At 53.8% G+C, this 13,719-nt stretch overlaps 1 protein-coding gene across 6 annotated transcripts in view; it reads right to left on the bottom strand.

Annotated features, from left to right (window-relative positions):
* The window catches only part of ABCC8 (ATP binding cassette subfamily C member 8), a 75,602-nt gene that overhangs the window by 35,118 nt on the left and 26,765 nt on the right, over positions 1-13,719 (bottom strand). For all 6 annotated transcript variants that reach the window (XM_058305673.2, XM_071218159.1, XM_058305674.2 and 3 more), the window contains 4 exons: positions 10,771-10,905; positions 10,285-10,447; positions 2,530-2,570; positions 1,258-1,403 (listed from right to left, as the gene is read on the bottom strand). In XM_058305673.2, the coding sequence (XP_058161656.1) occupies positions 1,258-1,403; positions 2,530-2,570; positions 10,285-10,447; positions 10,771-10,905 (485 nt within the window). The remainder of the gene's footprint in view (positions 1-1,257; positions 1,404-2,529; positions 2,571-10,284; positions 10,448-10,770; positions 10,906-13,719) is intronic.

The following is a 13,719-nucleotide window of genomic DNA, read 5'->3' as shown; positions in this document are numbered from 1 at the left end:
AGTCGGTGACTGGGATGGGTGGAGCTGACCTCATCACTGGGGTTCTGCTCCCACCTTCAGCCCAGAGTCTGAGCTCCCTCATTAAAATGGGCCCAGCTCCCCTGGGGTTCCTGGTTCGTGGACATGGTGGGATTAGGAATGCTTACATACAGAAATCAGCTAAAAAGATTTCTAGTAGGTGCAGCATCCTTGAACATATAGTTTCTATACAGTGCAGGAAGGGGAAAGGGGTGATCATTAAAAGTCACCAGGCTAAGGCCTCTAAAACTCAGTCAGCATAGTCAGGCCTGGATTTGGGAGATACTCCCTCTCCAGTCCAGCTGCTCCCAGATCAGATACTCCTTTGACCACAATTCTGCTGAGTTATGCCCCCTTCTCGAGCTTCCTCATGCAGGTTGCCCCCTCCATCAGCTACTTTGTTCCAGCAGCCACTCTTTCCTGCCAGCTACCTGAAACTGGTCAGGGTCCCATGAGGCAGGGGAGTCAGCTTCCTCAAGGCTGAAGGGGCTTGGCACAGAGGATATTTGTTATTGCCTGGTCCCACTGGCAATGGGTGAGGGCATAGTTGGCTCTCCCCAAAGGCTATGCTTTCAAGGAGTTATTTCAGAAGCTCAAAGGAGATCTTCAACTCCAGGTATGGCGTTTCCCAGCCAGATTCTCTGCCCTCTGCATTCAGGCTTTCATTTCCAAGAGGGCAACATCTCTGGGAGTGTATAGTCACCACTGGGCTCTAGAGCCTGGCAGTGGGGCCTCCCAGAACTGAGGGCCAAGCAGGGCATGACCCGCAGGCACGGGAGAAGCTGCTTCCCTGACGGCAACTGTGAAGGCGCTGGGACCCGCGGAAAGGATGGGGGAGGTTCAGCCTGGAGAAGATTCGAAGGGCAGCTTCTGAAGTCGGGGGGGCTGTCATCATGTGGGGGAGGGATGGCGTTTATTTGGGAGGGCTCTGGGCGGGGGGAGCCAGAGCCTGTGGAAGATTATGCAGAGGCTAATTGTGGCTTGACATCGCTTTTGTTTTGTTTTGACAGAACTGTCTTGGAGGTGGCCGTGAACCCCGTCCTTGGAGGTCTGTGAGAAAGCTGGCCCCTTCTCCGAGAAGCCCCGTGTAGCCCACGTCCCTCGGAGCAGCCATGGCCAGCTTCAGCGAGGCCCAGGTCAGTGCCGAGGCACAGCCTGGGGCCCGGCCGTCACTAGAGCCAGCCCTGAGGCCACACACGAGCGGCCGGCCCAGGGCCATCGCCCCAGCCCTCCTCTCACCTGACGAGAGCTTTGACCGTGGACCGGACCACGCTGGAGAGCAGGAACAGCGGCGTGACCAGGATGTGGAAGAGGGAGAGGGAGGCGAAGGCCACCGAGGGCGAGAAGTCGGCCTCCTTGAAGAAGCTGACGTGGCCCACGAAGGTCTGTGGACAAAGGCTCAGCTGAGGCAGGGGCTGGGTCAGGGCTCGGGCCCCCATGCCACCATGGACACGGGCTCTGGGAAGGCGGAGAGGGCTGGCCAGGACCTAAGGGGGACCTTTTGGTTAAAGACACCGTTATCCGCACAATCATCTCACGGAAATGTCCCCAGCGAATTCAGGTCCTGCCCCCTCAGATTAGATCAGCTGCCACCTCCCAGCAGCCTCAGCATTCATTTCTCCAGTCCTCACTCAGAAAAATGTAATCACAGTAATTACCTCCTCTCCATGCCTGCCCCCGGCTACCTGGCCGGCTTAGCAGCCTCAGTTACCCAGAGTTCCCCCAAAGAGCCAGGCGGGAGCCAGCTCGATAAATCATGTTCTAAGTGAATTCCCAGGCATGCCTGGCAGGCTGCGAACTCGATACTGATCAGGGATGCTGGCCCGCGGGGCGGGCGTGGGTGTGGGAAGAACATGTCCTTTTAAAGGACTGCGGCAGTCACAGAAGACACCCGGGATGGAGCCCTGGGAGGGGGGCTACAGGCTCCTGGGGGCACGTGGCCTGGCCCCAGTGCTCAACTCACACCCAGCTTTTGTCAGTTGCTTTAGAAAAGCACTACCATGCTATTCAGTGATGTGGAGAATTGTTTGTGGCACATCCTTACATTTAAAAAAGCAGGTTACAAAACTGCATGTGCAGCACAATCCTATTTTTGTAAAAATGACATGTTATATACCTTCAAAAGACTAGAAAGAAACACACTAAAGATGATATCAAAGGGATTATGGGTGATTTTAGTTCTCTGTGTTTTCTTTCTGAATTTCCCACATTTCTACAATAATCATGGTTTACTTTTATAATGGAAACTATTGATACTATTTTTAAAGGTACAGTTTCCCTAAACACCAAGCCTCAGGTGTTACAGGCCAGGGGCAGAGCCTCCTGTCTGCTTGGAGGGGGTAGGACCTGCCCTGCTCTGTGCAGATGTGCAGTCCGTCGCTCTGATCTCAGCCCTGCTGCCGAGCCCAGCTTCCAGGACTCCTGCAGAAAGACCAAACCCTGGGCAGCCTTCACTGCAGCCATCCCACTCCCCACCCTTCGTCCCCAGGAGGTGGCGAAGGGCCCACTTACGATGAGGACGGCAGCGATGGGGATGGCCGTGTTCATGAAAACTGTGGAGGAAGCACAAGGGAGAGTTGAGCTGAAGGAACGAGATGGCACATAGGACGGTCGGAGCAGAGCAGCCCCTGGGTGTCCCTCCCCAGCCTGTGGGGGTAGGTTAGGGGCAGAACGCTAGCCCTGTGGTGCCTCCAGCTCCTTTCCCTCAGGACTCTTGTTCCGTGTACCTTGGTCCCTTTCTCTGAGACGTGAGCCCTTAAATAAAGGCTTAAATGCTCTTATTTTGCGCTACATAGGAGCCCCACGGGAAAGTGGTGGGAGAAGGGATTGGAGAGCTCACGTCCCGCGGCCAGCGGCACAATGGGCAGCCTGTGCGACTGTTTCTGAGGGCACCAAGCTGCTAGCCCGTCCTCTGCTTTGGCCCCTGCAGCTGCCCCAGCCAGACTCTCTCTGAGGCTCTGAGGCTTCCTAATCTCCCAGGGCTCCTGGGAAGGATTTCGAACTCATGTGCACTGAGATACTAGTGAGGAAGGACAGCTAAAACAGGGCCTCCCTCAGATCTGACGTTTAGAGTCCACACCCAGGCGGGGCAGCTGCTGGTAGCTGGGCCACGTAATCAGAGACAAAGCAAGGTGGGAGGGAGGGGCGTCTTCAGTGCCTACCATTCTGTTGCAACAGAAGGCCCCTCCTCATCCTGTTGAAACTGTGGCCTTCAGATGGGTGGTAGGGACCCCAGGGAGCAAAAGGGACTGGATTTAAAGTCAGCAGGGTAGAGTCTCTGTTACTTTCCTGGTGTCTGTTACCTTCCTTGTGCCTCAGTTTCCTCATCTGATTTCTGGAAACTTGTGCTTACTTGTTTATCCACCCTGGCTCTGTCCAAGGTCAGAGAAGATAATATAGATTCCATCGTGTGAGCCCTAAGTGCTGGCTGAGTATCGTACCTCGTGCTACAAGTTTAGCCCTGCTGTGCGGGTTCTTGTCTCCTCTGGTCCAATGTGTGAAATGCCCGAGAGCACTGCTTTAATTTGGCTACTTACAGAAAGAAGCAGGGGCCAGGGCGGGGGCTCACCTGGGGCACTTGGCCCCTGTCTAAAGAATGGTGAAGTCTTAGACACTCTAAAGAAGTTCAATTAGTCAACACGATTCCAAGAAGCTGACGGCCCACTTACCCCAAGAATCCTGCACCAGCTAGGACATACACAGTGTATGCTGGATGGGTGGTCCCCAACCTCAGAGAACCCCCAGCCTGGCCCTGTTCCCAGGAATCATGCTCCCAGGAAGTCCCTGATCTGTTGGGGAGACAGTTCCACGACGTGGGCTGGTGGACACAACCTACGGCGCTGCCACCACTGACTGGGGAGAGAGGGGCAGAGGGGGCCCCATCGGGCCTGGGCCCTGGCCCCTCCCCAGGCACGTGGCTCTAAACACAGGGAGGCTTTCCCGCTGCTCCAGGCTCCATCATTCCAGGGGCCTCCCTGGGGCAGGGACCTCTCCTGCTCTCCCCTGCCCACCTCTACAACTTACCACTGAGGAGGGGTTCAGGCCACAGCGGACACTGGCACCCCACCCCTGAGCCCCCTGCCGCGAGCCAAGACCCCTCCTACACCTTCTGGGGCTCATCTCCCAGCCAAAGAACAGGCTTGGCGTTGGACTGTAACTACTCCAGGACAGAACTAAAAAGCCATCTGGCGCTTTGTAGCTAGCGCCACAAGGGAGTGCAGGCTTTCTGACCCCGTAATCCCTCCCCCAGGATTTTATCTCGAATAATCTCTCACTAGAAACACAAAGCCACCAGCAAGACAGTGTTAGCTGCAGCATTTTTTGCCACAGCACAACAAAACCACCCCAAACCAAATAAACTGGAGAGATCCCACAGGAGCAGCCATTTCAGTAAATGATGGCACATCAATTCTAGGGCAGCTTTTGCAGTCATAAAACATAATTGACCTTTTATTCCACTGCGTGCTTTCCTTGGTCCTGGTAATTTTAAATTTTTTTCCTTTTTCTTTTTAATGTATTTATTCTGGTTGCTGCCTGAACTCCTTTGAGGAATGAGACAGGCTATAAATAAATTTAAAAGCCAACATTCCAAAACTGATGCAGCAACACGGAGAATGCTTATGATAGAATTAATTTCTGCACTGTTCCAGCTGCAGTAGGGAGACACCAAAGAACTAAAATGTAATTTTCCATTTTCCTTACCCTCTCCTGGAATTTGTGCATGGAATTCTGGGTCCCCTTCGGGCTGAGGTGTTGAGAATGGAATCAACAGTGCTTGTATTTTAAAGGACTCTCTGGAGACCGCCGCACCTAGGGCAGATGTGGCTGGGACTAGAGACTGTGGGCTGGAGGCCAGGAGGCCTGGGGGTGCTACCACCTGTGGCACCTGCCTGAGCACAGCAGACACCCGTGTGCTCTCCCTGTGCTGGGATGGGGTGGGTGGGAGGAGGGAAGGCAGCTGGGCGTCCTGGCTGTTATGGCTAGAAGACCTGAGCCCTTGCCTCCCATTTCCCTGAACCAGAGAGGCCCTGTAATATTTTAAGGTGGTGGAGGGGTGGGATAGATTTTCCTCCAAATTTGGCAGGGGTAGGCTGACTCACCTTGATCTGACTTAGAGAAAAAAAACAAAAAGAACACAACAATGCTCAAATCTCAAATGTTAAGGAACAAGTAGTACTAGTTAAATAAAACTAAGCACAAATGGAAGACTACAAAACAATGTGTGGATGGTTTCCACCCCACCAAAAAACAGTTCATTCAAGAATTATTTTTTGAGGCTCTATCACGGCCCAGGCACTGTGCCAGGTCCTAGGGGTGCAATGGCGAGCATTTGTGTCCGCTTCTCATAAACACCCCCATGCCAAACAAAACAAACAAATCAAAGGAAACCAAAGCGGGGCTCAGAACAGCAGTTTTCCCCGGCTTTGCCCAAGGAATGCAGTCTGGCCTGGAGGGCCGCCAGCCTGGCGTGGCCATCTGAGGAGCTTTTCATTCCCAAAGCATCGATGAATATTTCAGAAGCCATGTGTCAGGGAGGCACAGCCAGCCCGGGCACCTCTGGTAACTCAAGCTCCGACCTGAGGAGGAGCCTGCAGCTCACAGCCTAATGGCCAGCTGTACCTGCAGGAGCAGGAAATGTATGTTGAGGGGCTCAGGGCTGTTTTCCATTCCATGTCACAGTCAGTGAAATCAGCAGAGAGAAAAGGAAGGCAGGTTCACGGCGGGTGGGTAGGTGCCTCTGCCACCGGCTGCCAGGGGGCACGGCATGGGGCCCCTGCAGCGCTCCACTGATTTTCTGCCTCCCCAGCTGATGAACCTTCCGGCTCTCTCCCCCTCCCTGCCAAGCCAGGCTGGGACACACTTCGGCAACTCACTGTGGCTGTGGCCATTGGCAGGAGGAGGGGCAGGTACTGAGGAAGAATTTCAGAGAAGCTGGGGAAGGAAGGGGGGCCGGTTGCGAGGTCACCTTGTCCCCCTACACTGTCTGTTCTGAGCCAGGGCCTCCACTGAGGAGGACAGACAGAGCAAGACTCGCAAAGAATATCCAGACCTGGGTTGTGGAGAGGGACGGGTGAGGGGTGGGGCAGGGCACCCTGTGGCTGGGGCTCACCAGACCTGCCCCCACCCCAACTCACGGAAGAGGTGGGATTTTTTTTGAAGATAAAACTTTCCTTTCCCTTTGGGTGAGGCCAGCCACACTCATCCCAGGGCGCCCCAGCCAGAGGGGAAGAGGAGGAAGAGCCATGACGGCAGAACCCTGGGAGAGGCGCAAGCGCATCTTCCTTCACTTCCGCCCTCAAGGGCTCCCCCGCCCTCAGGACAAGGCCCAAGCATCTGAACACAGCTCCCAAGTGCCTGCGTCATCTGGCCTTGCCGTCACCCTCTGCACACAGAACTAGCTCCTTGAACATGCTGGCCTCGTTCTCGCCTCCAGGCCTTCCCTCATCTGGCTAACTGGGCTCCCCTGACACCCACCACCCCTCAGACAAGGCTGGGTACGACTTGGGTGGGCGCCCAGAATACCCCTTTCTCTTCCTATCACTCACAACACTGTCCCTGCAGCTTTTTTAACAAGTTTTCCTGCTAGGCCAAAAGCAACCAGTGGGCAGGGCGTAAGTCTTCTCACCCCTGCCTAGCGGAGGGCCTGGCACACAGTAGGCTCTCAGTAGATATCTTTTAAATAAGTGAATGAAAGCAACAAAAGTGCTCAGGGCCAGGTGAGTGTCACAGAACAGCGGAGATTTGGCATTGAGCTCGTGGCTCTGACCACATGCACGGCCACCGCTGTGGGCACGGCCCCCACGAGACAGGGTGGGCAAGGACCTTGCCCATCTCCTCCTACCTCCAGAGCCTCAGTGGGGAAAGGGCTCTGGAACGGGTGGAACGGGTGGAATGGACAGAACCAGCTGGCAGTGTGCTGGTGGTTGACTGCTAGGGCCTAGGGCCTCTTTGTCACCTCTGCAAAGCTCGTCCTAAAAGACAGTGCCATACTGGACCCCTGAAGCGATTCTGCTGATGCAAGGAAATAAGGATTGCAGTGACTTCTAAGGGGAGTGACCACAGCCCTGGTCTCCATCTTCTCCCAGCTGTCTCTTCTATGCATTGAACTCCTACCTGTCTTGCAAGATGCAGCCCAAGCATCCCCTTGCATGAAGTTCTGTGTGACCTCCTAGCACACATGGACATTCTGCTTCTCTGTTCTCTGCCATTTATAGGCTGGGGGACCTCAGGGGCTCATTTCTCCTCATTGAGCCTCAGTGTTCTCTGCTGTGAAATGGCCACAATCAAGCTACACACCTCACAGAGTTGTTACAAGGATTAAGCACACTCAGCCTTGCTAGGCTGGTAGCACAGAGCTGGCCATGAGGTTGGACTCCCCGTCGCACTGTCCTCTGTACGCTAGTTCTGACTTCTTGACTGGAGTGTGAGCTCCTTGAGAACAGGGAGCACATCCCATGCCTTGCATTTCTCCCAGACCTTAGCCCAGGGCTGGGCACACAGAGGGGCTCACTCCACACCCACTGAGTAACTGACATCTCAGTTTTTCTTCATGAGGAAATACTGACTCTGGATTTTGATGTTGGAGGACATGTACCCATTTCCTTTGTCAACTTTCTGCTCTGGGCTGCACAACTAGGAGGTCTCAGTGATGCCAGCAGTGAGCCCTCACTTAGAGTATCAGAGGTAATCTCATCTGCCTGGCAGCCCCACTGTGTGGCTGGACAGGTGACCAGACTGAAAGCCCAGGAGGCACACCAGGATGAGTCCCATGAGGTAATGCAGCTCCAGGGCCCTCTGCAGTGCCAGGGACGAGAACGAGAGATGCCCCGTTACCTCAAGCCTAATGACCTGTGTCTTGATCCTAGTAACAGCACAGCAAGCAGGAGGTCTGGCAGGAGGGAAATGAAAACACACTCGAGGCATATACCTGCAACCAGGAGGTGTTCCCGCTCCCCCACCCTCATCTCTCTCCAACTCTCACTGCAAAAAGAAACATATCCCAGGAAGGGCAAACACACTGAACAAATAGCACTCGGCTTTAAAGCTCTCACGAGGGCTCTTTCCTTTCCCTCCCTACTCGCCTCTTGCAGGGATCCACCTGGGCTGTTCTGTTTATCCCTCCTACGTTGCTGAGTCCTGGAGAGGTGAGGGCCCTGGGAAGGTCGCTCCTTGGCTCCAGGGCCCCTCATCTAGTCCAGGGCCATCTTGTCTCTTGACAACATGGCATTCATCTTTCTCCAGGTCATTCTGGTGGCCTGGCCCTTCACAGAGCCATGGCTTGTCTTCTGAAGGCCCCCTGGGACAAAGAACACCTCCTAAATAAGCTTCTGTGGGCTAGCCTGGGAACCTACCTTATTAATATGTCTTTTCCATAGGAAAACCAGTCCCAGGTTGCAGTTTGGAATGCAGCACATGAGTGTGATCTCCTAGGAGCAGCCAAAGCAGCTGTACCTGCCCCATCTACGTGAGCTGATGCTGCCCCCCTTTGCTGCCTGCTGTGCCAAGGAATCTTGGGAACCCTTCCCTCTCTCCCATCTCAGCAATGGGGAGCCGGCCCTCCCCTGCCCTGCTGTGCTGTTGTTCAGAGAGGAAGGCCCCAGGCTATGGGAGGAAGTCCTCCCAAACCCAGCAGCTGTTCCCACTGATGGGATGCCTGGAAGCCAGGTGTCCACAGCTCAGAGGGGCTGCACTTATGTTAATACAACCAGACCCCAGGGGTAGGCAGAGCTGACACCTCGAATGTTGAAGAGGGCCTGGGAATGGGACCCTGGTTTCTCTGACCTCTCTAGATGGCCCTTCCCAATTTCTCTTGTCTTAGGGAGTACTCAGCCTGAGGGTCAGGGAAGGGGTAGAGGGGCAGACAGGACCTTGGGCAGTGTCTCAGTGAGGAATTCAGGAAGCAATAGCTGCCTGCCAGGCTGACAGCTCCACTCTGAGAAACCCGGGCCCCAGCAGGACTTTCTGCACAAAGATGCCACGTGTGGGGGATGCACCCGCTCCCAAGCCCTGGCCTCTGCTGACTGGTCCAGCAGACCTTCTGAACGCCAGGGATGTGAAGAAGAGCTGAGCGAAGGTCTCATCTTTGAGAAGCTGGCTGTCCACGGCCATCTGGGAGACACTTGCCAGCACGGGCTCCACTGCGGCCGTGACACCTCCGGCCCCCACCTCTAAGTGTGTCTGTTCCTAACTGAAAGAGCCAGAACTCAGCTGGGGAGATGGACAGGAGCGCCCATCCCTCCTAGTTTTCTCCCCTGTCTCCCACTGCCACTCTTGTCAGAGCTCATTCTAGGCTGTTTCTCCTACTGAGAGAAGAGTGCCCCAGCGTGTCCTGTGCCTTCTTCACCCCACACAGGGCCCAGCTCTTTGTAGAAGACAGCACAAGGCCAGGAGCTGCGCGACTCCCGAGGGTCTGGTCTGAGCCATGCCAGCAGCTTCCTGAGGGACCACAGGAAGACACCTGCCCCCAGGCCTCAAGTGCCCATCTGTGGAAAAGGGGGCCAGCCTGGATTCATGTCCTCAAATCATGCTCCCTCAAAACCCGTGTTCTTTAACCTGGATGGAGGCACTTTACTGACAGATTGAAGCAGTTCTTCAAACTTGCAGTAAACATTTCCCATTTGCCTCGTCTTGCCATATTTCCGCAGATATATCTTTTCTCTTTTGGGTCATGTTAATTTGTGTAACGCATGCAAATTATGGATTTTACTTTTTTTTCCTTGTTTTTCTCCAGGGGCTTCCACTCAGCCCTTTCTACCATAGTCACAGATCGGGGGACTGGCATGAGGTCTGCCAGCTACTAAATAGACACATCCCAAAGATGCGCTCGGGAGGGACCCACCACGGGGGGCGGGGAGGGCCACGGAGTCACTGGGCCAACTGTGAGATAAACTCGGGCCAGATAAGCTGGCTTGTGTGAGAGCCCTGGGTAGGAGTTTCCCTTTGACAGTGGCAGTTCAGTCTGACTTACTGAAAGCCGTCACATTTATGAGAGTTTGAGACTATTGCTATTTATTTGTTTATTGTCCCCTCTCAATAACACGCCTGCTCCGTGAGAAATGGGGCCTCCTCTGACATTCCCGCAGGCTTACAATATGTATTTGCTGGATGAATGAATGCAGAACGCTGATTTTTCTGGGGGTCCTGCTGCTACAGCTGGTTTGAGGACCCTCGCAGAAAGAAGGTCCTCAGAGTCCCTCCTTCCGCTACCCCGACGTCCCATCTAGCCAATAGGCAGTACGGCGCCCGGGCTGGCTGGGGTGGACTCACTGGAGATGGACGTGTAGACGGCAAAGGCCCTGAGGCTGGTCATCTCCTTCCTGCGGGTCGTTTCCACCCGCGTGCGGAAGATGTTCTCCCAGGCGTAGAGTTTGAGCAGCTTGATGCCACGCAGCATCTCGTTGGTCTGCTTCAGCCTCTCGTTGGAGTACTCCTGCCGGCGGCGTCCTCGCGTCAGAGAGGAGCGTTCCTCTGCCCCCCCCACCCAAGGGGAAGGAGCCGAGTCAATGCCCTCACTGCCCTGCCCAGCTCCGGCCTCCACAAGGACGCTCCCCACGCTCCCCAGTGACCCCGTTCCACAGGTAGAGAAGCTGAGGCCTGGACAGGTGAAGCGGCCGCTCAAAGTCTACGACAGTGTGTGAGAGTGGGGGAGGGATGGGGGCCGAGCAACGCTAGAGGGAGGAGAGCCGCTGACGTGAGGGGGGGTGAGCCGGGAGCCATGGGAAAACGGGCGTGTGCGCACCTGCAGACACTCACCAGTGTGCTCCGCTGGGCCTGGGAGAGCTTGGTGGCCACGAAGTACTGGACGGGGGCCAGGAGAATGATGACGGCTGCTCCGATTAAGGCACTGACTCCAAGGATGTAGTAGAGGAGAATCACACCCACGATGATCTGAGGAGGAGCGCGGGGGTGAGCTCCCCTTGACCCGGGGGCTGCCCTGCCAGGGGGTGTTCACAAAACCCCCAGACCCCTGGCGAAACAGGTGCCGGTGCCAGGTTTCTGACTCACCTGGGCGCTATGGGATGCAGCGGAGGTGCCGGCTGTGACAAGAGCGAACCAGAGGGAGGGACGAGCACGATGGGCTCCCACACAAGCAGAGTTTCTGGGCTGGCAGCTAACTGCATTTATCTAAAGGCTGGCTGCAGCCTTACTCCTTGGTTCTCCAGATGGAATCTCAGAGCTGAGGGCACACAGGGAGTGTGAGGGCACCTCTTGCTCTGTTTGCCGGATAGCAAGGTTGGCATTTCACTCTCACTGGAGAAAAGTGATACACGAGCAAAGGGGCAAAACCAGCCCAGGGCCTGAGAGGTTACTTTTCATTCTCACGCTCCTGGCATCTAATTTTTTTTAGTGAATCTGGTCAGTATTCTCTGAAAAGAGAATTTACACAGTTTCTAGCTTTACGTAAATGCCTGCTTCTGAATATTTATGAGAAACGTAAATCACTCTCACTGAACCCGTAAATGTCAAGATGACAATTTCTCAAGTCGTCATCAAAGGCAGGCACTTCTAATTACAGCGCTTATTCTAGAGGAACAGATAAGCTGCCTGAAAAAAAAAAGAGATAGGCTCCCCTGGCTTGGCCCTGCACTCACGGAGCCATATACCAAACTGGCTTAAGCTTTCTGGACCACCTCAAGGACAGAAGGGTAGGCGGGAGGTTCTGTAATTTCTGCTAGTCACAGAATGCCTCCGGCACTAAAAGGCACCTTAGGTGCTGGTACGGGACCCCCTTGACCACCCAGCTCCCAGTGTTTAACTGATGTAAAATGTTGGCAGGGATGGGCAGAGAAGCACGTTAGGAGGTGAAGAACCCTCCTCTCCGTGCTGCGCCATGCTTCTACCACCTCCCTGGAAAAGTACCACTGGCACCCGGCCCTTTGTTAGCTGTGCTCGTCTGGAGGCAACCAGGATGTCGTTCAGCTGGACACCAGTTAAGCTCCCAGGCCCTGAGTCCCTAAGAGGGTACCTGCTGGGGTGGGCTCCTGCACACACCCCACCTCCACGTCTGTGGCAGCTGCTGGGACAGGAGCTGGGACACAGCATGGGGACCCGTGCTCCTCCTCATGCTTCCCCTCTCCCCTCTGCTCGCTGTGCTTCCCAGACTCCCTCGCCCACTCCCCTCTCCTGCAGGGATCTGGATGGACCCCACTGGGGAGAATACCAGAAATCAGGGAGTCTGAGTGTACAAAGCAGGTTTGGAGAGTAAACAGGCTATTTTGTCTACTAGTCACAGGTTAGGAGAGCAATATAGTGAAGTGGGGAGATTACAGTCCCTGGAATCAGCTGTCCTGAGTTTGAATACAGTCCCAGCACTTATTAGCTGTGCACCCTTGGGCAAGTTACTTAACAGCTTTGAGTATCAGCTTCATCTTTAAAACGGTGATTATAAGGCTCACTTTGCAGAACTGTTGTGAAGGTTAAATGAATATATACAACAAGCACATAGGCCGGTGCCTAGCACCTAGATAGACATGAACACAAGGTGGCTAACTCTCTTTTGTGAAAACACAAACAAACTGAAAAGCCTCCTGAGAACCCTGACCCTTGGGAACCACCGAGTGGAGGCACCAGGGTATGGTGCTGCTCTTAGCTTGCTGTGTGGCTCAGGATAAGGCTGCTGCCCACTCTGGGCCTCCAGTGCCAATGGGAAGGGGAAATACAGAGGTGCCCGCTATGGCCAAGTTCCCTAAGCCTCGTGTCCGTGACAAGCCCCTGAAATGATCAGCAACATGTATGAGCATGCATTTATTTTTCTGAGGATCAATCTGTAGGTTTCATTAGATTTTTCAAAAGTGTATATAAAGTAGATTAGTGGTCACCTAGTGATTGTTAATGGGTGTGGGTTTCTTTGGGGGTGATGATTGTGGTGATGGCTGTACAATTGTGAATATACTAAAACCCACTGAATTGTACATTTTAAATGGGTGAATGGTATATAAATTATAGCTCAATAAATCTGTAATTACAGAAAGAGTATGGCCACAAAAAGATGAAGAACCAGGGAGAGCTCTTGGAACTTAGAAAGAAATGGGATTCCTGAGCTAATTCAATATTATGAAAAGCCTCGTGGCTCCTGTGGCTAACCAAGCTGCACACAGAGTCACTCTGGGTGAGTAACGCTGGTTCCCATGCACTGGTCAAAGGTGTGACCAGTACCCTCCTTTGATGAATTAAAAATGGAAAACCAAAGTATACTTTAATGATAAATAGGTAGAGGTAAGTCATCAGTGGAGATAAAAAGCCTCATCTTCCTGTGTTGAGAGTTAAATTACACAAGTGAGACAGCCTGGGATGGTGCCAGGCACAAGGTGGGCGTTATTAGTTATCATTAGTCAGTATCATTAGCAATAATGCATGGGTAATATATACTATAAGTGATAGTAGCAATAACAATAAATGAACCAGCTTTGGTGGGTGGACTCTTTTCAAGACAGCTTATTCAAGGGGACACGAGAGAAAGGGTTCCTGTATTCAAAAGCCTGGTAATAGTATTAGCTGAGCTCTCTGGGCCCCTCTACAGCTTTTGTAGTCATTATTTCATCCTAGCAGAGAAAAAGGGCAGAAGGGCCCGGGCGCGGGTAAGTGATGGTGGAGGACTGCATCTACGGCTGTTCCCTGAAAAAAGGGCCATCCATTTCCTGCCCGACATTTCCATCTAGGCTAGCCGCCTCCCGATAAGGGCCTTTCCTCCCATTTTTCTTT

The sequence above is a fragment of the Dasypus novemcinctus genome, chromosome 10, assembly GCF_030445035.2.
Source record: "Dasypus novemcinctus isolate mDasNov1 chromosome 10, mDasNov1.1.hap2, whole genome shotgun sequence".
In the NCBI taxonomy this organism is placed as follows: Eukaryota; Metazoa; Chordata; class Mammalia; order Cingulata; family Dasypodidae; genus Dasypus; species Dasypus novemcinctus.
The sequence above is the reverse complement of the archived record's forward strand: the minus strand, read 5'-3'. Positions and strand labels throughout refer to the sequence as shown.